At 52.2% G+C, this 23,521-nt stretch overlaps 4 protein-coding genes across 13 annotated transcripts in view; 2 read left to right on the top strand and 2 right to left on the bottom strand.

The window, feature by feature from the left end:
• Positions 1 to 809: 809 nt before the first annotated feature.
• On the bottom strand, positions 810 to 3,115 carry BOLA2B (bolA family member 2B). Its single transcript, XM_081257643.1, has 4 exons — positions 2,980 to 3,115; positions 1,441 to 1,694; positions 1,252 to 1,349; positions 810 to 952 (listed from the first exon to the last, which is right to left on the bottom strand). The coding sequence occupies exons 2-4, from the start codon at positions 1,501 to 1,503 to the stop codon at positions 853 to 855; spliced, it is 261 nt and encodes an 86-aa protein (XP_081113769.1). The 5' UTR covers positions 1,504 to 1,694; positions 2,980 to 3,115; the 3' UTR covers positions 810 to 852.
• SLX1A (SLX1 homolog A, structure-specific endonuclease subunit) lies at positions 1,701 to 4,601 on the top strand. 2 transcript variants are annotated; one of them, XM_081257641.1, is made up of 6 exons: positions 1,701 to 2,148; positions 2,690 to 2,741; positions 2,834 to 3,163; positions 4,018 to 4,145; positions 4,307 to 4,394; positions 4,476 to 4,601. In XM_081257641.1, the coding sequence occupies exons 1-6, from the start codon at positions 1,961 to 1,963 to the stop codon at positions 4,503 to 4,505; spliced, it is 816 nt and encodes a 271-aa protein (XP_081113767.1). In that variant the 5' UTR covers positions 1,701 to 1,960; the 3' UTR covers positions 4,506 to 4,601. The 2 variants fall into 2 exon arrangements, with proteins under 2 accessions (XP_081113767.1, XP_081113768.1); XM_081257642.1 differs by lacking the exon at positions 4,476 to 4,601 and having other exon boundaries at positions 4,238 to 4,320.
• On the top strand, positions 4,590 to 8,948 carry LOC308629601 (sulfotransferase 1A1). Of its 7 annotated transcripts, none has more exons than XM_081257626.1 (9): positions 4,590 to 5,287; positions 5,600 to 5,757; positions 6,531 to 6,714; positions 6,821 to 6,946; positions 7,035 to 7,132; positions 7,646 to 7,772; positions 7,877 to 7,971; positions 8,470 to 8,650; positions 8,777 to 8,948. In XM_081257626.1, the coding sequence occupies exons 1-9, from the start codon at positions 4,687 to 4,689 to the stop codon at positions 8,935 to 8,937; spliced, it is 1,731 nt and encodes a 576-aa protein (XP_081113752.1). In that variant the 5' UTR covers positions 4,590 to 4,686; the 3' UTR covers positions 8,938 to 8,948. The 7 variants fall into 7 exon arrangements, with proteins under 7 accessions (XP_081113752.1, XP_081113751.1, XP_081113754.1 ...); XM_081257625.1 differs by having other exon boundaries at positions 5,623 to 5,757; positions 6,496 to 6,714; XM_081257627.1 differs by having other exon boundaries at positions 5,129 to 5,287; positions 6,492 to 6,714.
• Positions 8,595 to 23,521, bottom strand: part of SGF29 (SAGA complex associated factor 29) — a 29,255-nt gene continuing 14,328 nt past the window's right edge. For 2 of the 3 annotated variants that reach the window (XM_081257637.1, XM_081257639.1), the window contains exons 2-10: positions 21,664 to 21,758; positions 17,461 to 17,536; positions 16,735 to 16,807; positions 12,171 to 12,235; positions 11,122 to 11,251; positions 10,904 to 11,050; positions 10,626 to 10,661; positions 10,355 to 10,517; positions 9,100 to 9,306 (exon numbers count right to left, since the gene is read on the bottom strand). In XM_081257637.1, the coding sequence (XP_081113763.1) occupies positions 9,190 to 9,306; positions 10,355 to 10,517; positions 10,626 to 10,661; positions 10,904 to 11,050; positions 11,122 to 11,251; positions 12,171 to 12,235; positions 16,735 to 16,807; positions 17,461 to 17,536; positions 21,664 to 21,758 (902 nt within the window). In that variant the 3' untranslated portion in view covers positions 9,100 to 9,189. Of the gene's footprint in view, positions 8,684 to 9,099; positions 9,307 to 10,354; positions 10,518 to 10,625; positions 10,662 to 10,903; positions 11,051 to 11,121; positions 11,252 to 12,170; positions 12,236 to 16,734; positions 16,808 to 17,460; positions 17,537 to 21,663; positions 21,759 to 23,521 lie in introns of those variants that run through there. The other variant, XM_081257638.1, reaches the window with a different exon arrangement.

Consider the following 23,521-nt stretch of genomic DNA (forward strand, 5'->3'; position numbering starts at 1 on the left):
TGGGATGGTTGAAATCTGCAATTTCTCACCCCCAAAGAGCTCCGTCCCCAGTTAGCACACTTTCTATTCCTCCTGGGTCTCAGGGCCCTCATCTATGCAAGGCCTAATCAACCCTGGCACCTGTGTCGACTCTAGGGCCTCACATGCCCCAATTTTGTGGCTCTGGTTGGCCTTACTTTACTGCTGTAACCCTAGCCCTATGCCCATCCCACCCCTCCGTTCCTGAAAAACCTCACCAGCTCTCCAGGGTCAGCTGTAGCCACATCAAGCCCAGGGCCAAAGGGTCACTGGACCTTCTCCAGGGGCCAGAAAACACCAGCATTCCAGGTGTTGGGAAGCCCCTGCTGGGGTACCAGGTCCCTGAGGCTGTGAAGGGCTTGGGGAACCAACAGGGGAAGTGTGGAATCTTCTATAATGCCTCTGACATTGAGATGATATTAGGGAGAGGGAGAGGTTTGTTAAATTGCCCAGGGCCCTAAAACCCTGAGCACTTCTGATCTATGCATCTTGAAGGAGGACAGAGCAGGAACCCCCAGCAATGGTCAATGAATGGGTGGGTCGGGTGGGTAGTGGCCGTACCCCTAGGGGGTCCACCAAGGATTACAAAGAAGACCTGTAAGGCCCACCCTGGAAGGGACTTTAAGAACTGAACTTTCACTTTCTAAGTGGGGACACAAAGGCCTGTGTGTGGAGAGGGACTAGCCCAAAGTAAAACAATGGAGCGTGGAGGGCAGGGAGAAGCCAGGCCCTAGACCCGGCCTCTGCACACCTCCCACCCTCCTACACACAACACACACTGACACAGAAGCTGGGCCTGACTCATAATTTAATAGATGTGCAGGTCCGGGTCCCTTATTTCTGCTGCTCACGGGTCCACTGCTCTGGAGTCAGGGTTTTCTGCTCAAAGGCATGGATGTGCAGGAGCTCTTCTGCTAGGCAAGTGTTCACAAGCCTGAGAGAGAGATGGGGTTAGAAAACGGCAGGCTGGGGCCTGGGTCGCAGACCCCGAAGCTAGGGTGAGCCGGGAGACTGGAGGTGTCCCCCAGGTTGTAGTCCTCGGAACCTGGCAACAAGAGAGGTAGAAGGTTGAAGTCTCAATATTTGAAGCAGAGGCCATGAAGGCGGGATCGCTGAGGTCGTGGTCTGCGGTGCTGGGCCGCACTGGTGGGGGTAAGTTAGGTTTCGGGGAGCGGCCGGGGATGTGGTCCTGGAGCTGGGGCCGCGCTGAATGAGGTGTTCCTGGGGTCTCACCGGTGTCTCTGAAGCAGCGGCTTCCCCTCGAACTTGGCCGACACCACGAGGACTCGGAAGCTAGACGCGCAACGGTTGGGAGTCGTGTCCTCCACTTCCTATGGGGCATAATGGGGTGGATGGTGCCAAGCCCGCCCCTCAGGAGCCCTGTTCCCCTCACTGGGCGAGTGTCCACGCCGCTCAACTCACCACGTGTTCCGCCTCCAGGCCCCGCTGCAGCTTCTCCCGGAGGTACTCGGCGCTGAGTTCCATTGTGGCAGCACAACGGGGGCGACGGCCCAGCGGGGAGAGAACCCCTGCTCGGACCCCTGCCACACTGCTTCCGCCCTTACTAGGGCCACTTCCGTTGAGGTCTCTACTTCCGCCCTTACTAAGGCGTCAGTAAACACAGCACTTCCGCCCTCTTGCAAGCCCAGTTTTCCAACAGTCTCCGGTTTCTGCACCTACCATCAATCGGCCAATCAGAGTCTGCATAAGGCCCCTGCGGACGCTAATTGGTACCCGCCGCCTGCACAGCAGCCCGGGTTCTGTGCCCCGGTTTGGACACCCTAGCTCCAGCTGGGAGAGGGTGCACGAGCCTGCATTGCTGTGGCCTCTAGGGTACCTCGGGATTGCCCCCAAGCGCTTTTTCCGAGACAAGCATCTTGCGGCCCTGGCAACCCAGCTCTCCCCGGGGTCACAGGCCAGAGCAATCAACCCCCAAGTTCCGATGGGCCCCACAGGGGGCGCGGCGAGGCCTGGGCGCTTCTTCGGCGTCTACCTGCTCTACTGCCTGAACCCTCGGCACCGGGGCCGCGTCTACGTAGGGTTCACGGTCAACCCTGCTCGTCGGGTGCAGCAGCACAACGGGGGCCGCAAAAAAGGCGGGGCCTGGCGAACCAGTGGACGCGGGCCCTGGTAAGAGGCAGCGGATCACTGTCAGGAGGAGGGCTTCTAGGAGAAGGCCGGAGCCGGCGGAGGGGAGGCCCGCTGAGAGGGGCGCGGCCGGCGTGGGGGCTGAAAAACAGGGCTGCGGGCGGGGTCCTAGTGACGAGGGTGGGACTATCGCGGGGGAGAAGGGGTAGTGGGGAGGCGGAGCCCTGTGAGTCTGGGATGTGGGCCTCAGAGGAGGGGGCTGGGTGGGAAGGGGACTGATGATCTAGGTTTGGTCCAGCGACAGGGGGCTTGGTGAACAAGGCTGGGTTGGAATAGAGAAAGCCTGGAAGGGAGAGGAACTGAGGAGGGCTGTTAAATACCTGTGACTGGAGGCGGGGCCTGAGGTTAGCAGGTGCGAGGGGACATACCTCCATGAAGGGGGCAGAGCCTCGTGGGCTAGGCTTGAAGCCAGGTGTGACTCCCCTCTCGGGTAGGACCGGAGACGCATCATGGCGAGGGGATTCGGTTTGACACGGGAAGGGGCGAGGGGCTCACAGGCCGCGCCCCTCATTCTCTTCCCCAGGGAGATGGTGCTCATCGTACACGGCTTCCCCTCCGCAGTGGCCGCCCTTCGGGTAAGAAAAAAGACGGGGGTGCCGGGAGGACGGGGGCTAGGGCTTAGGGCCTTCCCCGGGAGGCCCTGAAGCTCAGTATTCCCCGTCTGCAGTTCGAGTGGGCCTGGCAGCACCCGCAGGCCTCGCGCCGCTTGGCGCACGTGGGTCCGCGCCTGCGCGGTGAGGCCACCTTCGCCTTCCACCTGCGCGTGCTGGCGCACATGCTGCGCGCGCCGCCCTGGGCGCGCCTCCCACTCACCTTGCGCTGGCTGCGCGCCGACTTCCGCCAGGATCTCTGCCCGCCGCCGCCGCCTCATGTGCCGCTGGCCTTCGGGCCTCCGCTGCCCCGGGCCTCAGCCCCGAGACGCCGCGCAGCTGACACCGAGTCCGAGCTGGAGCACGACGCCGAGACCCGCTGCACCTTGTGCGCGCGCGTGCTCCAGGTAAGACTCTCCACCTGGTCTCCGGGTCAGGGCAGTCTAGGGTTCAGAGGACTCAAGATCAAGCTGTTTCTTGAGGGACTGGGCAGCCCATTGACACCCTTTGGCCAGTCTGCCCCCATCTCTAAAACGGGGATCATAGTGCTTGCGGCCATTCCTCGACGGCAGTATCCTCCTTTCAGGGCCTTTGCCCTTTCCCTTTGACTGGAAGGTTCTTCCCTAGACCTTAACGTCTTGATAAAATGCCACCTTTCCTCCGTGAGGTCTTCCTTGGCTCTCCATCTGAAATTGCCACTCTTTCTTGTACACTTCCCTGGCTTCCTTTAACACTTATTATTGTCTGACATACTGTATATTTTATTTACCTTATTATCAGTTTCTACCCCCACCCCGTTCTAAACTCCGCTGGGGCATTTAGTTCCTTTTCACTACTGTAGAACAGGGTCTAGTGCAGAGCAGATGGCCAATGAATATTTAATAAATTAATTGAGATGATGAGTCTGGCTTCTACTGAGCCCTCAGTAAATGTAAGTTGAGCTCTTGCCATTCAGAGATTAAGTGACCTGCCTGAGATTGCTCAGCTTTTAAGGAACTCTACGTCTGGCTGCCCTGCCGTGGTGTTATATAATCGCTGCTAACACTCAGAGAAAACTGGCCAGCTTAGTCCCTGTGGGCCAGTATTTTAACGTCTCCGTGCCTCAGTTTCCTCATCTATAAAATACAAATAATAGTATCAATAGCGCATGTCTCATAAGATGGTTTTATGTAAGTCTTGGAACAGTGTCTGGTCCATAGAAATTCTTCACCATTGCTAGCTACATCATTACTCCCCATTTTCTCTCTGCCACCTCTGACAGGATGAAGAAGACCCCCTGTGTTGCCCCCACCCTGGCTGCTCCCTGAGGGCCCATGTGATCTGCCTGGCAGAGGAGTTCCTGCAGGAGGAGCCAGGGCAGCTTCTGCCCCTAGAGGGCCAATGCCCTGGGTGAGTCCAGCACCCCTACTCCAGCCTGGTTTAGCTCTGGGAAGACGGTGCCCAGTTGTCCAAGTCCAGGCCTGGGGTAGTCCTCATCTTAGCACCCAGGTCCTGGCCTAGAGGAGGCTTGTGATCCTGATTCTATCTCCTACCAACCACACCCCTGGTAGCTGTAAGAACTCACTGCTGTGGGGAGACCTGATCTGGCTGTGCCGGATGGGCACCGAGGAGGAAGAGGAGGACTCGGAATTAGAAGAGGTGAGAGGTGGCTTGGGCCCCAGCCTCACGACCCCACCCCATCTCCTGGGCTGCCTTTCACCAACCCTCTTGTCTCCACAGGAACACTGGACCGACATGCTGGAGATCTGATCCTCAGCATCCCCAACCTCTGCCCACTCCTTTTCTGTGCCACCCCCTGTGGGTCTGGGCAGTTTTTACTTGAGTACAATAAAAAGTCTGAGTTAAGGTACCTTCTGGTGTGTGCTGGGGGGTGGGAGAGTGGGGTAGGAGGCAGAGGCCCTGCCAGTCACTGGGGCCTGAGGAGGACAGAATGGGGAACGGGCACTGGCCCCAGCACGGACCAGCCTCTGAAGTCACATGGTCCTTTGAGGGCTTGGGAGACTCATACCCTGCACACAGAGCCCACCCACCTCTGGTGCCCAGCTTGACTCTGGACTTTAATGCAAACAGTAAGGACAAACGCCAAGGAGGAGAGGGGGGATGCTGTCCCCCCAAGGGATCCTGTGGCTCTCTAAGCCCCAACTCCTTCTCATCTCTGTCTGCAGAGCCTTGTTCAAACCCACAGAAAGAAAAGCACCTTCTGGGGGCTGTTGTTTTACCAACCATGAGTGAGGCTCCGTGCTGTCCCACGGGAACCGCCTTCACACGGGAGCCATGGAGCTGGGGCTCACTCCCAGGGTTATTCGACTTAAGCATTCTGGCTCTTCCCTATCTTTTGCTGCCTCAAAAAGAGCCTGCCCTGCTCGGCTCCGCCCCGAACTCCATGACCCGGCCCACGCACATCCCTCTGGACTGGCCTCGTGGTCAGAGCCAGAAGTTCCTGGAACAATGTTTGGGCTGCTGGGGGCCTGTGGGCTGCCTTCCACCTGAACCCTTGGCCTCTTCAAGACGGGCCGGGAGCCAGCAGGAGGGTGAGTGTCCCACGTTTACCCTCCACTCCTCTGCCCTTTCTAGACTGGGTCTGTTAGGTAAAGCTGTCTTTTGGCCCCCTTTTCAGGGGTGGAGTTTAGAGGGCAGGTCAGGAGCCAGGATTACAGCTCGAAACACCAAAAAACAAAACTATTGCACCCTTATGTCTAGTTTCAGCCTTCTATTTTCTACACACTAAACCCACATCTTAGGTTTTCAGGCCCATCTAAGCTTGATTCGAGCTGGGCACTGAGCAGGGTAGCACAGAGGGGCCCTCCCACCCCGAACTGCACCCTTTCCTTCCTGGACAACAGCCAAGTCCCAGTGCTGGCTCCAGATCCCTCCCACTTTGGACCTACAAGACCTTCAGCTCATAGAGCAGTTCTGCCTTCACCATACCACACCCGCTCTAAGCCGCAGCACGCAGCACGCAGAACGCAGACGTCAGGAGGCCAAGATCCAGAGAAGTCAGGTGAGAGTGAGGTGGTGGGCTGGCTGGGCTGGATCTCCCTCAGCTTGGGCTGCTGGCTCTTATCCTGTCGGTTGATCTTTCTGGTCCAGCTTCTCACACCCTGCCCTTTCCCCATGGATTGCCCATCTCAATCTACAGCCTGGCCTGAATAATCCCCCTCCTCCTCCTTCGTCTCCCACTTCACTGCTCCCTCCCCTCCCCCTCCTCCAGTGAGTCATCAGTTTTGCCCATTCACATACCAGATTCTGGCTTCCCAAACAGTTGCTCAATTGGCTGTGTTTTTCTCCAAGCTGGGGAGGGTAGCTGGGCAAGCAGGGTCTCAGGCCCAACTGGCCTTTTTGGAGTTTTCCAACATACGTGAGGGGCCAGGAGGGGAGCTGAAGGAGGGGACATCAGGGAGGAGCCCACCAGGATTAGGCCCAGAGGCAAAGCAGGAAGAGAAAGCAAGCTGGGGGCTGGCAGGAAGTTCAGAGAGGCAGGACCTAGAGTGGGTTTTCTCAAGTGCACAGTGGAATCCCCTGGAGAGCGTCAAAAGAACTGCTGTCTGGGTCCCATCCCCAGAGAGTGTTTTAATTGGTTTGGGATTTTAAAAGCTCTGCAGGCAAATAAAAATGAGCCTGGGTGTGACCCACTGCGTGAGCACTGGATCTGGCTTTGAATCCCAGCCCCACCACTCACTAGCTCTGTGAGCGTGGGCAAGTAGCTCCCTCAGCCTCAGTTTCCTTACCTTAAAGCAAGAATTCAACAGCTGGCACCATTGTGATATTGTTAAGGGAAGGAAGCTACACTCTGGCCCCAGACGTGGCAGCATGGAGCTGGTGCAGGACACCTCCCGCCCGCCACTGGAGTACATGAAGGGGATCCCTCTCATCAAGTACTTTGCAGAGGGGCTGGGGCCGCTGCAGAGCTTCCAAGCCTGGCCCAGTGACCTGCTCATCAGCACCTACCCCAAATCTGGTAGGTGATGAGGGCACCAACGCCTCTCCTGGGCTGCAGTCCCCACCTTGGGCCGGGAAGGGCGTGCCCTCAGCCCTGCTCATCTCCTATTTCCCTCTCTCTCCAGGCACCACCTGGGTAAGCGAGATCCTGGACCTGATCTACCAGGGTGGCGACCTGGAGAAGTGTCAAAGAGCCCCCATCTTCGTCCGGGTGCCCTTCCTTGAGTTCAGGGTCCCTGGGGTTCCCACAGGTATGTGGCGGGGTGCTGGGGCAAGCATAGCGGAGGGAGGTAGGACTCGGGCTCCAGCTCAGCCGACTTTTCCCTACCTACGGCTTAGGTGCTGAGCTTCTGGAAGATGCACCAGCCCCACGGCTGATCAAGACACACTTGCCCCTGGCTCTGCTTCCACCATCCCTGCTGGATCAGAAGGTCAAGGTGAATGGCAGAGGAAGCCAGGGAAGGAGGCTGCTGGGGCCATCCCAGCTTTGGCCCTACCTTCTGGGAAGGTCTCCTCACCTCCTCCAGTCTGGTCTCATCTTAAGGGAGGCGGGGGGCATCTGCCTGATGGCTCTAGTGGGGTCAGATAATCTGGTGAAAAGGAGACTCCTCTGTGCAGAGTTGGGCTCACAGGCCCATGTAAGAGGGGCTGGTGGGAATCCAGCATGCCTTGTTCCAAGTTCAGGCAGATTGGCATTGAGGGGATTAGATTAGTATAAAATATGGTTTCAGGGACCAGCCCAGGGTTCAGCATCAGAGCAGGGTTCAAGCCCCAGCTCAGTCTCACCCACACCATGGGACTGCAAGTGAGGCAGCCTCTAGACCCGTTTCTCCCTCAGCCAAACCGAGAGGACCTCCCTGGCAAGGATGCTGTGAAGGGTGGGACACGTAGTGCCCGGTGTGCTGTGTGGTGATGGTGCTGGGGTTGGGGGGGGTCATCTGCCCCTCCAGGTGGTCTACGTTGCCCGCAATGCAAAGGATGTGGCTGTCTCCTATTACCACTTCTACCGCATGGCCACGGTGCACCCTGACCCTGGCACCTGGGACAGCTTCCTGGAGAAGTTCATGGCTGGGGAAGGTGGGGCCGACTCTGGAGGAAGGAAAGGGGTGGGGTGGAGCTGAGGGGCATCAGCTACAACTTATGCCAACCTCTGTGTCCGTGCCCCCTGCCCTTTTCCCCAGTGTCCTACGGGTCCTGGTACCAGCACGTGCAGGAGTGGTGGGAGCTGAGTCACACCCACCCTGTTCTCTACCTCTTCTATGAGGACATAAAGCAGGTGAGACCACCTGCTTCTGCCTCCCTCCATGTCACACGCAGAGAGGCAGGAACCTCACAGTGACCTGCCAGGGCCCTCTCAGCCCCCCTCCCCTATGACAGCCCACAGCCCAGTCCTCCTGGATCCCCTCCGCAGGACTGAGCAGCAGTGCCCCCTTGCAGCAGCGCCCTGTATAGCTCTTATCTCCTAGCACTCGAGTCAGCAACACGTGCACTCATCCATCAGCTAGTTACTGCTGTTGCTTCTCCTGGGGCTACGGTTATGAAAGAGGACTGTCCCTCCTCTCACCCAACAGGAACCAGACATCTGTAATAAAGGACCACAGGGCAGAAGGCAATCAAACCTGCCCTAGGGAAAGAGGACCAGAGAGTCAAGGAACAGGGTCTGAGGTCTCTAAGCAGAAGTGGCCAGATCCCCACAGGGTTAGAAAGGGGCCTCCCTTCTGTTTGCTCAGCAAGCAATCCAAACCTCCACTGAGGAGCCCCTCTGCTGCTCCAGAACCCCAAAAGGGAGATTCAGAAGATCCTGGAGTTTGTGGGGCGCTCTCTGCCAGAGGAGACCGTGGATCACATCGTCCAGCACACGTCTTTCAAGGAGATGAAGAAGAACCCCATGACCAACTACAGCACCATACCCACCAAAGTCATGGACCACAGCATCTCTGCCTTCATGAGGAAAGGTGAGGGCTGCCCCAGGGAGCGGGCACGGGCATCTGGGGAGAGAGTGGGGGAGCAGCAGCTAGAGCCGCCGTTCAGCCACTTAGGGCCTCCTCTGCGATGGGGACCTCTCTCCTTTCGTCTCCCAGGAATCACTGGGGACTGGAAATCCACCTTCACTGTGGCCCAGAATGAGCGCTTTGAAGCCGACTATGCTGCGAAGATGGCAGGCTGCAACCTCCACTTCCACTGGGAGCTGAGTGGTGCTCATCAGGATGAGCGTGAAACAGGCCTCAACAATAAAATCTGATGTGTGTTAAACAGAGCCTCTGCTGGAAGCAAAGGACAAACCTGAGCTGAAAGGGTAAATGCCCACTGGGACCAAATGAGGCCATCTCCCCTGGTGGCCTCCAGCTCGCCCTAGTGGGGAGGGAAGGAAGGGTCTGGAGAAGTAAAACCCAGGAGACATGGACAAGGGAGGAGGAATATTTATTTGATCACAAAATCTTGTGTTGCATCCCCCTTCGAGGGTGTCAGGAGATTGGGAGTCTGCTAGGCTGCTTCACTTTTTCTTGGGCTCCTTACAAGCCACCACGTACCGCTGGGCCACATTGAGGGGAGGGGAGTAACCATCTGCATAGGAGGTGTCTTCAAACAGGACCGAATAGTCATCCTGGGGCTGCAGTAGGGGGCAGACAGGAGTGACTGGTCAGAGACCTCCAGGCGAGGCCCCCCCAAACCTAGATAGACAGGAACCTCTGGCTCGTGGGCCCCCAGCCTCTCCTGTCCTCATAGTCACTCAGGAAGTCTAGACGTTTGAACCTAGTCCCTGTTACTACAGAGCTCTTTCCTCAGCAACAAAGGGACAAGGGTAAGGGATGAAGAGCAGGGAGAAGGGAGACTTGCCACCTACGTGGATGGGCCATAACTGGAGGGTCTGGTACCAGGGAGCCCGTGTTAAAGGGATCAAGGACAGCCTAGAGGGGGACTCCCCTGGTGAAGGAGTGGTTAGGAATCCGCCTGCCAGTGCAGGGGACACGGGTTCGATCCCTGGTTCCGGAAGATCCCACATGCCTCGGAGCAAGCAAGCCCGTGTGCCACAACTACTGAAGCCCGTGTGCCTAGAACCCATGCTCCGCAACAAGAGAAGCCACCGCAATGAGAAGCCCACGCACTGCAACGAAGAGTAGCCCCCGCTTGCTGCAACTAGAGAAAGCCCGCACGCAGCAATGAAGACTCAACGCAGCAAAAAAAAAGACAGCCTAGAGGGCAGCAGGCAGGTATCCTGGAGGAAGAGGGGAGAACAGCCTTTAAACTACCATCAGGTGATGGGTGACCAGGGCGTCGGCAATGTCAGGAGCTCGAAAGAAAGCAGCTCAGCCACGGAAAGGGCAGTGGTGCAGGAGTCAAGGGTTCCAAAACAGGCCCTGGGCATTGAACTTTACATCTCAGTGCAAAAGCGAGGTTAGACTAGAGTATGCTTCGGGTCCATTCCGCTCAGGGCTTGCTAAGGCTCTGAAGCTTGGAAAGAGGAGGGTTGGCTGGTGCTGCCCTAGAGGGCAGGGCTGTAGGGCAGACTAAGCAGAAGACAAAGGCCGATTTGCAGGACCCTCCTATCTCAGAGAGGCTGTAAGATGAGGAAAAGGGGACGGAAAGTGGGAAGATGTTCCATGACCCAGCTGGTCCTTGTAGCGGGGCCAGCGTCTCTCCCGTGAAGGCTGGCTTACCCGTTGTGGGGGCGTGTGGATCAGGGCACGGTAGAAGCAGGTGGTCTGGGGATACAGGGCCAGCACGAGCTGCTCCTTCTGGAATAAGGCTTCGGGGTCCGTCTCCGGGTTGGCCTTCCACTGGGGCAGTGGGATGATCCGCCGGCGGCTCAGGGTGTGTCTCCTGGTGGGGGCGAGGGGGAGCTAAGGTCAACCCATGGCCAGGTGGGGGCCCCATCCCAGCAGCTTAGCTGCCCCCAGGCTTCCATGGCCCCCCCATGAGCACACTCACTCTTTGCCTTCTTCGTCAATGTCATCTACCTCATACCTGTGGGTAAACAAAAGGAAAGCGGTGGATGCAGGGAGGTGCATAGTCTTAAGTCAGGGAGCCCCGAGGAAGCGGGGGAGGAGGGCGGGGAAGGGAAGTAGCCCCCGGAGCCCACTGCTTCACACACCATCCCCACCGGCACCCAGGGGAAGCCGCTTTTCTCCCATCTTGCACACGGGAGAGAGTCGCAGCCCAAGTGGGTGTGGTGACAGAAGAGCCCACAGGGCTGGGCGTCCACTCACTTGTTGGTGGCATGGCTGTAACTGACCACCTCGGCCAGGATCCACTGCTCATCCCCATCCACAGCCTTCACCCGGGCAGCCACCTTGTCTCCAGGTTTGGCCACGTAGTCCCCAGAAGCTGGAATGGCCCCACAGAGGGGCGGGGGCCTGAGGGTGGAATAAAATGTCACTTCCAGTCCCTTCCTTGCCAGCGCCCCCAGCCCTGGGCCCGCCCTCACTTGTCACCAGGCTTCCCGATCCACAGGGGCAGGGTCATGGCTGACTGCTGCAGCAGGGTCATCAGCACCCCCCTGCGCATGGTCTTCCGAGGGGGCTCCGAGTCATTGTACAGGCCTGCGATCTTGGCCGCTGTGGGAAAGAAGTGAGCCCTTGAGACACCAGGGACAGGGTGCCCGCCCCCAGGCCCTCCCTAGCCTGCCTGCATCGGGCTGTCAGAGCTCAGCCTGCAGCCCCACCGCCCAAGTTAGCGCCAAGGGCCCAGGTGCCATCCTGCCCCTTCCACCAGATGCCCACAGTCAGACCGCCCAGATGGTGAGACACCAGGAGGGTGGATACCCTAGGGAGAGGGAACTAGAAAGGGCAAAAGCTGGGATTCTGGGGTGCTGGTCACGTTCTATTTCTTGATCTGGGTGCTGGTTACATCCGTTTTGTTCAGTTAGGGAAAGTTTCGGTGAACTGTATGTCCACTTACGTGTACTTTTCTATGAATATATGTTGTAATTCAACAAAAAGTTTAAAAAACAAACTCTCAAATGTGGACAGACCCCTGACCTCCTCAGGCGTGGTTCAACACACCCAGCCACTTCATACAAACCCAGCTGGCAGTGTGACAGCATTTTTGATGGGTGAGGAGTTGCACACGGGGGGTTCACTGGGGCAAGAGAGGTGGGAAAGCCACAGCAGCCTGAGGGATCTGGAAGCCAGCGCCTCGTGTAGGTAAACTCCATGTGGAAGGCTGGCTTCAAGACACCCAGGGTGCAGCTCTGGTTCTCCTCACAGCAAGAAATGGGAGGGGGCGGCAGTAGGAAGGAGGGAGGTGACTGACCCAGACAGTAGAGGGAGCAGGGGAATCAGCGTGGTCTGCAGGGAGCTCTGGGGATGACCCCCATTCCCTTCCCAACCCCAGGCTGCCCAGGTGCTTCTCTGTCAGAAGCCCCCGGGGAACAATCCCACCGGACTGAGGTCACAGGCTCCCCCACAGGGAGACCTGACTGCTGCCCTCACTCCGCCTGGTCCAGGAATGCAGGCCTGGTCGTCTCCAACTCACCAATCCGCCTCTCTTCCAACAGAGACTTGATTTCCGCAATCTTATCTAGGGCTTTCCGGAGGATGCTGAGGGCAGGGAGAAGGGAGAGAAGAGGTCTGGATGAAGCACAAAGCGCAGACTTCCTTTTCTCATTACGGCAGGCTGGCTAGCTCAGACCAACCCTGATGCTGGAAACTATAAACCCTAAGCACGTGTTTTTTAATCTTAAAAGCATAAAAGAACTGATGAGGCAAGAGGAAGTGGCAGGCCAAAAAACCTAAGAGGGTCCTGGAGAGGTAAGCAAAGCAGAGAGCTGCCTTGGCCGGAGTGCATCCGACAAATCCTGAAGAAGTGTTGCTGGATGCCAGCAGACTCTAACAACCTCTTACGATTCGGAGGACAGAAGTTAAAACTTGGGGTCTGCCCTAGTGGCACCTGTAAAAGAGACACTCCAGAGGACTGTGGGGAGTTGTCTCGGCTCAGAGCAGGGCTGGGGGTGGAGGGAACTCATCCCTGAAAGACTGCAGCCCCAGGAAACCTCTGGAGTTCGATTACGGGGGTTCCAGGGTGGCTGGGACCCAAGCAACCGGGCAGAAGTGCACACAAATCCTTGCGGGAAGAAGGCGGCTTTATCCTAGACCTTCGGGAACCTCCCCCAAAGAGTATCTCAACAGCAATAAGCAGCAGAGAAGCCACTTCAGGTCATTTATTCTCTAGCACATTCCTCTAGCAAACCTTTAGTAAATGACCACGTGTTTCTGAAGGCCTTGGTTCAGACCCATGAGAACACAGCACAACAGTGTCACAGGAGGTGTCCCAGAGGGTGTGACTCTTGTGGACTCATCAGGCAAAGAAAGGCCAGAAGATCGGGCAAGGGGCAGCCTTGGCAGAGGGAACTGTGCAAACCAAAGCAGGGAGGGATGAACACCATGCTGACAGGCTTGAAGCACTGAAGCTCAGAGTGGCTGGTGTCGGACGCCAGGATGACTCAGCCAGAGCCACCTCGGGCTTGTGAGTGAGCACTGGGACACGGGCAATCAGGCTTCCAGGAAAGCAGAGGAGGAGTAAAAGCCAGCAGGCCAAAGGGAACTTGCAAAGTCTGATCATTGGTGCTGGGCCTGTTTGGAGGACATCCTTTTACATAGTATGTCTAAGCTGTATTCTGTGAGATATTAATGGAGTGGTTCTCAACCCTAGATGGACATCAGAACGCCCTGGGGAGCTTTTTAAAAAGAATCCCAATTGCTTTAAGTAAGAGTCATCAACAGATGCCAAAACTAGTGGGTCTGATGTGAAACGGGATATGTACATAGTCTCCAGGTATCTCTCATAAGATACTTATTAATCACACAATGGAAAACAGCAATAACTTGACACAGGAGAAACCTGGAAGAGCCCACCTTAACCAGTGGGAGTCTTTCTGCCTTCTAATATGATGACGGAGGACAACATCACTTCCATGCTATTACTTCCAAAAGCGTAAAACCTGAACCTAATCATGGGGAAACATCAGACAAACCCAACTGAGGGAAATTCCACACTGGCCTATAATCTTCAAAATGTCAAGGTCAGGAAAAGCAAAGACAGCCTGGGAACTGTTCCAGATTGGAAGAGACCAGAGAGACATGAAAACTAAACACAGTGTTGACCTGCACTATAAAAATGTTCTGTTCTTTTGCTATAAAGGTCATCAGTGGACAGTGATGAGATCTGAATAAGATCTGTAGATCAGTTAATAGTTTTATACCTGTAATTTCCTGATTTTGAGAAATGTACCGTGGTTGTTTAGGTTTTTAGGAAATGCTGACTGATGTATTTAGAGGTCAAGAGGCATCATGCATCATGTCTGCAACATAAATGATTCAGGGAAAAAAAAGATTCTAAATACATATATATAGAGAGAGTGATAAAGCAAATGTGGTAAAAATACATTTCTGTAAGTCTGAAATTATGTAGAAAGTTAACACCAATGCATGAACTCCACCCCAGTTAAAGCAGAACCTCTGGGCGCAGCCAGACTTGAGAACCAGTGTGTAAATGTATTCCACTGTCAAGTAAGTTTGTGAAATACTGAGTTAAAGAAATTGCTGTTGCAGAACTTGGCAGAGCCTTCAATACTTTAATACTGCAGTACTTTAATACTTCAGTACTTTAATTTGCATTGTGAACCTCTAAGGAGAGGAATGTAATATTCCATTTCCTAAAGTTACTGAAGTTCCACTGTAGAGATCTGAGGAAACAATGTTTTAAGATCATTTACTATTTAAAGAGCAGTTTTCTGGAGCTGAAACTTCTCCATCTCAGAACCATAGAGGCTTCAGGTCAACTAGGATGACCACCCAGCAAAGCGTGGGTCCCTACCTTCTGGGAGGCAGCCTGCCAGCCCATCAGCAACCCTCAGGGATGGTGCCATCCCAAGAGCCCCACTTCACCTGGGACAGCAGAGGAAACGCCTTTTGCTGGCTGACCTTCCTTTGAAGGGTCCTCAGCCAAGAACCCTGAGCCTTAACCTCCCTCCCCCGCCAAACCCAGCACCCCTCCCCAACCATTCGTAAGGGGCTAAATGGCGTGGGCTCTTTAAAGTAATCCAATACTGCTGCATACCAATACACAGTAATTATTTGATTAGGGTGAAAAATAATTCCTTGTGGGCCTTCTCTCCTGTGCCCTCACAGAGCCGTACCTGGAGAAGTGCCTTCTGAACCAATGTTAGAAAATATCTTGTTCCCACCCAGAATGGCTACCCGTCTCCACTGGAACACGGAAAGTGACATCTTTGATCTGTTTCCCTTTGACTCCTGCTGCTAAAAGAGATGATTGTTAAATGAAGACACAGGGGTTCCTTTCTGTTTTCTGCAAAAGCAGGAGGAGGAAAACCAGCCAGGACTGGATAGAAGGAACAGCGAAGCATCACAGGCTTGGACTGGCTCATGAAGCAGGCTCTTGGCGCCTCTTCATTTTCCCAAGAGGTTTAATGCAAATATTTAGAAGATGAGCTGATAGGTGCTGCAGCACCTGGGTCAGTGCCACAGGCACACACAGTACCATGTTTTCCCCATCCAGACGCGGAGCTCCCTGCGGGTAGGGGTGGCATCTTATCTGTCTCACCCACTCTCCTGTTCCCAGCATGGTATCTGGAGGTGAGGACACCTTATTTGTTGTTTAGTGAATGAACGTATGAAGGTCTGAGAGTCTGAAAAAGTGAAATGACAGCAGAACTGCAAGGGACCTGCACTTACGAAACAAGCTTTAAGTGTTAAACTCTGGTTAAGTCACTGCCAGAGAAGAGCTCACACCAGCTGGTTGCAGAAGCAGCCGCCTCACTCTGCCGGCAGTTAAGCTGGGAAGGGAAAGTCTGCCTTTTACTTTCCAATGAGCGGTGAGTCACTCTGACTTATACAAGCCAAACTCCAGACCCACTAATGGGAAAGGGCCCAACTATGGCTACCCGATGAATCTGCAAATCAGGGAGAAGATGGGGGTGGGGAAGGCTGGGCTGGAAAGCCAAGCCACACCTCCAACCAGAATTCACCGTGTCCCCTTCCCTCCAGTCGGCCCCACCCTTTTGTTCTCTTCCCACCCTGGCAAAGGGAGCCCCATCAAACCCCTTTGTTCAAGCTAAAAACCTTGGAAATCTTCTCTCCCAACTCGTCCTCCAGTTTGATCTCAGAACCCACCCCTCTTTCTCTATCCCCACTGCCATTGTCTCAGCTCAACTCCGTCACAATCTCTTGCCTGGTCTCCAAACTAGCCTTGAATCTCACCCAGTCTGCTCTCCATGCGGCAGCCAGGGGTTTCTCTCCTGCTCTTACATCGTCTTTGGCTCGGTATGGCCTCCAAGATAACGTCCAGGTCTTGGAGGTCTTCCACATCCTGCCCTCCCCTCCCCCAGCCATGCAAGGACTAGTTCTCATTCCCCAAATGCGCTCCTCCATGGCCCTGGCACACTCTGTCCTCCGTTTGGGCTCTCTGACTTGTCTGCCTACCCATCCCCAGCTCAAGTTTCTCCTCCTCCCTGAGAGGGTCTCAGATCCCCAGGCACAGTGAACACCATCTCGGCTGGCCCACCAACTACACTGTCCTGTAACTTTTTTAGGGTGTCTCTCTTTCTGGACTGCTTGCCCTTGAAGGCAGGATCTCACTATCCTTGTGTCTCTCTATGGAGACTGCCCAACACCAGGCATAACCATGGGTTATGGTCAAAAGAGTTTGAAAAATACTGGTATTAGGCACTTCATGTGCATTATCCCATTTTATGCTGACAATTCTACAGGTAGTTATTACCTCTGTTTTAATGACGGAGTAACTGAGTCTCAGCTGAAATGACTGCCCAAGGTCAAGTGACTAGAAAAAGGCATCACTGGGATTTGATCCACACCTTTCTGCCATCTATAAAAGAGCAGGGCCAGGGAACAGAGGCCAGAGTGGGCTCTAGGGAAAGTGGGCCCTAAAGGAGAAGCTGGGGAGTCAGAATCTGCTTATCCGTGGGAGGAGAGGCAGGCTGGGGCTATGGTCCACAGGCTCCTACAGCCCAGCACCTGGATGAGGAGGGGAGGCGATGGCAGGGCAGTGGGACAGTACTCACTTGCACTCAGCCTCTGCATCGGCCTTGGCGGTTGTATAGAGGCCACGCAGCTTTGTCCGGTAATAGGGAGAGACTGCAGAATAAACAAAGGGAGAAAGATGCATGGGTGAGGGGCAGCCGGCAGCAATGTGGCACTGCTTCCAGTCCGCCGGAATCAGACTCTGGGAGGCACTGAGGGGCCATGGGCTGAGGGATGAGCTTTACTAGCTCAGAAGTGCCCCCCGAGGCTGATACCTCCATGTTCACATTTTCATATGGTACAGATGCCATCACAACATCTAGGAGAGGACCCTCTAACCTATGCCAGAGTGTGACGCACGCAAACAGAAAACAATTCTCCAAGCTCCTCAGAGCTGGAAAGCACCAGTCCGGGAGACTGACCTCAGGGCATGTGCAGGGCACACAAGTAGGGAAGCTCTAGAAAATGCCGGCTAACTGGGGGGTCCTGTGCACTGTAAGGGGGTTCCCGAGATGCAGCGTCATTTCCTGACTTCCCAGTCCTCAGAGTTGGGGGATTTTAAGGTCCCTTAGTGGCTAGGCAGTCTGTCATCTGTCTCCTGGGTCATCTTAGGTCACCCAGCCTAAGGGAAAACTGTCCCTCAGGGCTAGGGAGCAAGCAGTTCATTTTGGATTAGGCAGATACATGCAAAAGTCCCTTTCGAAAATGATGACCGCCATGTTCCCAGTCTTGGCCCACTCCTTTCTCTCCCGAGCCCAGCTACTCACTCTTGTTCTCTGTCTGCATCCGCTCGTGGGTCTTTTGGATGTTCACTAAGTTGTGTTCGCTCCTCGAACGCTCTTCCTGCAGGACGAGGTCAACAGGACATGAGGGGAGGCCCTTTATCCTGCTGTGGCAACTACCCTGCAGCCCAGGCCAGAGGCCCCATAAATATGACCCTCATTTTGTAAATCCAACTTCCAAATCCGTAAGTTTAAAAGCATTTTTCCCCGACTAATGCAAAAGCAATACAAAAGGCATTAAAGTTAACTTACAAGTTATACATTTAATGACTCTCCTTTATCAAAAAGACAAACTGATCTACAGATTCAAAGCAATCCCCATCAAAATTCCAGCTGACTTCCCTGCAGAAATTGACAAGCTGATCCTCAAGTTTATATGGAAATTCAAGTGACCCAGAATAGTCAAAACAATCTTAAAAAAAAAAAAAAAAAAAAACCACTGGAGGACTCATGTTTCCCAATTTCGAAATTTCCTACAAAGCTGCAGTAGCCAAATGGTGTGATACTGCCATATAGGTCAATGGAACAGAATTGAGAGTCTAGAAATTAACACATGTATCTACGATCAATTCATCTGGGGAAGCGGGGTAGGTAAGGATGCTGATACAATTCTTCCCCACATCAGTGGTCCTGGGACCAGGGCTGCAAATGAAGATGCCGGAAGCAGGGATGATTCCTAAGGAAGAAATTGTAACTATACCTTTTAACCTTTATGTCAGAATTTCTAAGTGCCTGAGGGGGTAGGTACTTTCACCCCACCTGGCAAAATGGAGTTAACAGTGAACGCAGCTATAATGCCTAGTGGTGAAAACAGCCCACTAGTTCCATACCTAAGTAACCCTACCTTACATGAATGGGAATGGACGGAGGCCGGGGTGGGGATAGGGGGAGAGTCGGAGGAAGGTGAGGCACTTGCTAGACTAGTGTTGTTGCTGGCAATCAGGACCAGCACAGTGGCCGAGCCTAATGTCCTTCGAAGGTAGAAAAATCTGGGTAAAAATCAATGACAAATGCAGAGAAGGAGAAAGAGTAACCGAGGGTAAAAGAATGAATAAATGGGTTATGCAATGATGGAAATTCAGTATTACATTAATACCTGAGAGAGGCAGAGAGCAAGAGAATAACATTGACTCTTAACTCAGTCATACCAGATGCCCTGAAGATGATGCCGTGTGTCTGCCAAGACCACCTCCGCTTTTAGACCCTGACAAAGTCAAATGGAAGCCTGAAAACCTTCTGAGAGACATTTTGGTTAAACAGTATGATGATAAACTACACAAACTGTTGACGACTGACTGGAATTCTAGTAATGTGCCAGTATCTTTTTTTCTTTATCTTCAAAATTTTATTAATAAACTATTTTTAGAGCAGTTTTAGGTTTACAGAAAAATCACGCAGGTAGAAGACAGAGTTCCCATATACCTGCTTTCCCCTGCACAGCTTCACCTATTATTAACATCTTGCATTAGTGTGGAACATTTGTTACAATTACTGAACCAATATTGATAATTATTATTAACTAAAGTCCATAGATCACATTAAGATTCACTTTTTGTGTTTTACATTCTATGGGTTTTGACAAATGCAAAATGTAACGTGTCCACCGTTACGGTATCATACAGAATAGTTTCACCTCCCTTAAAAATCCCCTGTGCTCCCCCTATTCAGCCCTCCCTCCCTCTAAGCCCTGCACAATCACTGATCTTTTTATTCTCTCTATAGATTTGCCTTTTCCATATTGTCATATAGTTGGAATCATACAGTATAGAAAACCTTTCAGACTGGGTTTTCACTTAGCAATATGTGTGCCAGAATCTTCTGACTCTTATTTTTCAGGTCACGTTCCACTACAAAGGATACCATTTGGAAAGGAATCTCTGGAAACTGCTCCCATTGGGTTGTATGGCGGCTCCCATCAGACTGATCATTGTGTCACTACAAGCCTGGATGATGGGATGCTTAGAAAGGTCCCTGGTTATAATGGACACGATATGCCACAGCATGCTTGCACAAATACCTATCATCCTTATCTTTGTGAATGAAAAGCAAGTAAAAACAATAGGGGAAAAGTGGGTTTCTGACAGGATTAGAGCAGTAGGCACATGGTGGGTCCAAATTCCCCTGGGGAACAGCCCCATCCCCCAACTCCCCTAGACGAGGAAGGTTTTGAGAGGCCTAAGAGGCCATATGATATACTTAGGCTAAATTACATCTAGGTGCGACTACCACTCATCTAACCCTAGTATGGGGCACCCAACATTTTTGGGTACAAAATATGTATCCTAACTGTAGTACCCAGGCCATTGGTACACAATGGCAACAAAATGCATGGTGGAGTAAGCAACATTGGCCCATAGACAGAAAAAGGCTTTAGGGGACATAGGTACTGTTGTGTTCATTGTGGGGCAAGCTGAACTCATTTTCAATGAGAAGCAGCAATCAGGGGGAAAAGGCTGTTGATTAGAATAAACGAACAGAAGTGAGTTCTCTCCTAGGAGGAAGGCAAGGGATGGGAGTCAGCCTGGAAAGATGATGAGGCTTTAGTGAAGTGGTTCAGGCCAACCCAACAGGTAATGTGGATAGTTCTAGGACCCACCTGTTGCTGGGAAAGGGCTTGCACCTTGACCCACCAGGGTTTCTTGACTATTTTAAAATGGATAATACTTTAATAAGTAGCCATGAGCAGCAGCCCTCCATCCTAGCTGCTGAGCCCCAAGGGGCACACTTATGGGAATTTTGTGGACCTCTAAACCTATGGAAGCCCTCAAGGGGCATGTGCAATTTACATCAATGCACCATGACTACCCTTGACCCAAGAATAGATCAAAATAAGACATATCCTGAAGTCCAGTTAGCAGAGGTAGGACTTGTACTCTGAATACTACCTGTGTCCTCCCCATAGGAGGGAGGTGGACTCTGCTATACAACAGTATGCAATGGAAACCAATCTCAATATGAGCCTGAGCTGAGACAGAGTGACTGGCTTTATCCCCAGCTGACTTGGAACCCAGAAATAACTGAATCATGGCCAACTGTAATAAAGCCTGTCCGTAATAAAATCTGGTAAATGGGCAGGGCCAATTCTGTTGCAAAGGCCTAACAAATAGCTCTGTAATTCTTACTGATTTGTTCCATAATGAAACTGAATTTTACCATGAACACACTTCAATATGGTGGAACACATTGGCACTGTTGGTAAGATTCAACTACCTTATGTAAGTCAGTCATAGGATAATACTGATATTGATGACCAAATGTATTGGGAGATTGAGTCAAAGTCTTCTGAGAATGTAATGCTGATGGAAAATGACTGACCTGAGGAAGAACTGGATTTAACTCACCATCAGCTAATTTCTATGCTAAACAGTTTCACACAAATTTATTATAAGGTACAGATGGTGGTAGATGAAGGAGAAAAACAGGTAATCAAATTAGTACAAAAATATGAAAGTGTATGTAATGGCTCTATAGGACAGAGTAGTTGTTTCTTTAAGTCTATCCCTACCCTATAAGGATTCCTGCAAATGTTAGGCATATTTATCCTGATACTATTGCTGTATCTGTTATATAAATGCTATACTAAAGGTAAATGCTCAAATGACTGTTTTGCTGTAACGGAGCCTAGGCCAAGGGCCAGGGGGGTGGCAGGTGCAGTTAAAGATCAATTCAGCAGGCCTGGGTTTTCAAACACTACACATTCCAAAAAAAGGGTTGGCCCTTGACCAGCTCTTAGTAGATAACCTCTAAACATGCTTGGAATATCTTGCCTGATAAGAGTATCTCTGTTTACCTGAGGTGGAGGCACAAGGAGAATGACTGCTATTGGGTACAGGGCATTTTTGTCAGGTGATGAAAATGTTCTGAAATTGATCATGGTGATGGTTGCACAACTCTGAATACTGATTCAAATTGGACTGTACACCTTAAATGGGTGAATTGTATGGTATGTGAATTATACCTCTCAATGTAGCTGTTACTAAACAAAACGAATCATGATATCCTGCACATGACAGAAAATCCAATAGGAATGGAAGTCATACCCTACATTCTCCTTCTCCTCCCACCTTCATTACATCACCATGGTTCCTGCATGTCCAATCTCTTTGAACACAACCACCCCCGCCCCCTCCACAGCTCAGCATCACAGCCCACGTTCCCCTCTAGGAGTAGAGGGCTGTGGATTTTTACCTGAGTTTGCTTGATCAGCTGATGGAGCTCTGTGAGCAGTTCTGCAATGCGGGAATCAGCAGACACGAGGGCCATGGTGTGGTATACGGGGGCGCCTGGGGTAGAGGGGGAGCAGAAGAGAGCCTTGTTAGTGGCTGTTGTGGGTTAAACCATTCTCCTGAAAGATATGCTGAAGTCCTAACCTCTGGTACCTCTTACTTGGAAACAGGGTCTTCGCAGATGTAATTAAGATATATGTTAAGATGAAGTCACACTGGAGTAGGGTGGGCCTTAATCCAACATGACTGGTGTCCTCATAAGAGAAGAAACAGAGACACACATACAGAGAATGCCAGGTGGAGAGACAGACACACACAGAGGGAAGACAGCCATGTGACAGACGCAGAGAGAGAGTGCAGTTATGCAGCTGCAAGCCAAGGAATATCAAGGATTGCTGGCAACCACTAGAAGTTGGGAGAGAGGCACGGAACATACTCTCCTTCTGGGCACCCAAGAAGGAACCCACCCTTGATTCTGGAACTAATACAACCCCTTGATTTTGGAATTCTAGCCTTCAGAACTGTGAGAATACATTTCTTTTAAGTCACCCAGTTTATGGTCGTTTGTTATGGCAGCCCTAGGAAACTGATACAGCGGCAAGTTGTCTTGGATTTCCTCCCTAATCCAACGATGCTTGTATTTGATATGTTCAACCAAGTCAGGAGTACTTATTAAGTATCTTCAAAAGCAGTATGTCCTAGCCCCAGCTCTGCTGCTACTATCCTGACAAATGATTCAAGCATTCTGGTTTCCCTTTTTTTTTAATGTGTAAAATGAGGATTCAAATAAGATTTTATATGAAGACACTTTCTAAGTCATAAAGCATTATTACTTTTTTTACTGTAGAGGGAAGAGAAATTAACTACTAAAAATATCTGACTTAAGGTAAGATAAATGTATTGTGATGAAAATAAAATACAACAGTAGGTAATTAGAAAAAGAATAAGAGACAATAAAAGGTAATTTTAAAAGTAAGCTATTGTACAGCCAACACATGGAAACAACCTAAATGTCCACTGACAGATGAATGGATAAACAAGATGTGGGGGGCTTCCCTGGTGGCGCAGTGGTTGAGAGTCCGCCTGCCGATGCAGGGGATACGGGTTCGTGCCCCGGTCTGGGGGGATCCCATATGCCGCGGAGCGGCTGGGCCCGTGAGCCATGGCCTCTGGGCCTGCGCGTCCGGAGCCTGTGCTCCGCAACGGGAGAGGCCACAACAGTGAGAGGCCCGCATACCGCAAAAAGAAAAAAAAAAAAAAAGTAAGCTATTGTACAGCCAACACATGGAAACAACCTAAATGTCCACTGACAGATGAATGGATAAACAAGATGTGGGGGGCTTCCCTGGTGGCGCAGTGGTTGAGAGTCCGCCTGCCGATGTAGGGGACACGGGTTCGTGCCCCGGTCCGGGAAGATCCCACATGCCGCGGAGCGGCTAGGCCCGTGAGCCATGGCCACTGAGCCTGCGCATCCGGAGCCTGTGCTCTGCAACGGGAGAGGCCACAACGGTGAGAGGCCCACATACCACAAAAAAAAAAAAAAAAAACAAGATGTGGTACATACACACAATGGAATACTACTCAGCCATAAAAAAGAACAAAATAATACCATTTGCAGCAACATGAATGCAACTGGAGTTTATCCTACTAAGTGAAGTAAGTCAGAAAGAGAAAGACAAATATATGATATCACTTATATGTGGAATTTAAAATATGACACAAATGAACCTATCTATGAAACAGAAACAGACTCATGGACCTAGAGAACAGACTGGTGGTTGCTAAGGGAACCTATCTATGAAACAGAAACAGATTCGTGG

This window comes from Mesoplodon bidens (genome assembly GCF_964165515.1).
Source record: "Mesoplodon bidens genome assembly, chromosome: 15".
Taxonomy (NCBI): Eukaryota; Metazoa; Chordata; class Mammalia; order Artiodactyla; family Ziphiidae; genus Mesoplodon; species Mesoplodon bidens.

What these genes read in the sequence shown, in the direction of transcription:
- LOC308629601 (XM_081257625.1), top strand. Translation starts at nt 4,687, where the DNA reads ATGGGGAACGGGCACTGGCCCCAGCACGGACCAGCCTCTGAAGTCACA. An exon ending in GGCCGGGAGCCAGCAGGAGG is followed by an intron (nt 5,288 to 5,622) that starts GTGAGTGTCCCA and finishes TGCTGGCTCCAG; the next exon opens with ATCCCTCCCACTTTGGACCT. An exon ending in CAGCACCTACCCCAAATCTG is followed by an intron (nt 6,715 to 6,820) that starts GTAGGTGATGAG and finishes CTCTCTCTCCAG; the next exon opens with GCACCACCTGGGTAAGCGAG.
- SLX1A (XM_081257641.1), top strand. Translation starts at nt 1,961, where the DNA reads ATGGGCCCCACAGGGGGCGCGGCGAGGCCTGGGCGCTTCTTCGGCGTC. An exon ending in ACCAGTGGACGCGGGCCCTG is followed by an intron (nt 2,149 to 2,689) that starts GTAAGAGGCAGC and finishes TCTCTTCCCCAG; the next exon opens with GGAGATGGTGCTCATCGTAC. An exon ending in TGTGCGCGCGCGTGCTCCAG is followed by an intron (nt 3,164 to 4,017) that starts GTAAGACTCTCC and finishes CACCTCTGACAG; the next exon opens with GATGAAGAAGACCCCCTGTG.
- BOLA2B (XM_081257643.1), bottom strand. Translation starts at nt 1,503, where the DNA reads ATGGAACTCAGCGCCGAGTACCTCCGGGAGAAGCTGCAGCGGGGCCTG. An exon ending in GCCTGGAGGCGGAACACGTG is followed by an intron (nt 1,350 to 1,440) that starts GTGAGTTGAGCG and finishes TATGCCCCATAG; the next exon opens with GAAGTGGAGGACACGACTCC. An exon ending in CCGCTGCTTCAGAGACACCG is followed by an intron (nt 953 to 1,251) that starts GTGAGACCCCAG and finishes TCTCTCTCTCAG; the next exon opens with GCTTGTGAACACTTGCCTAG.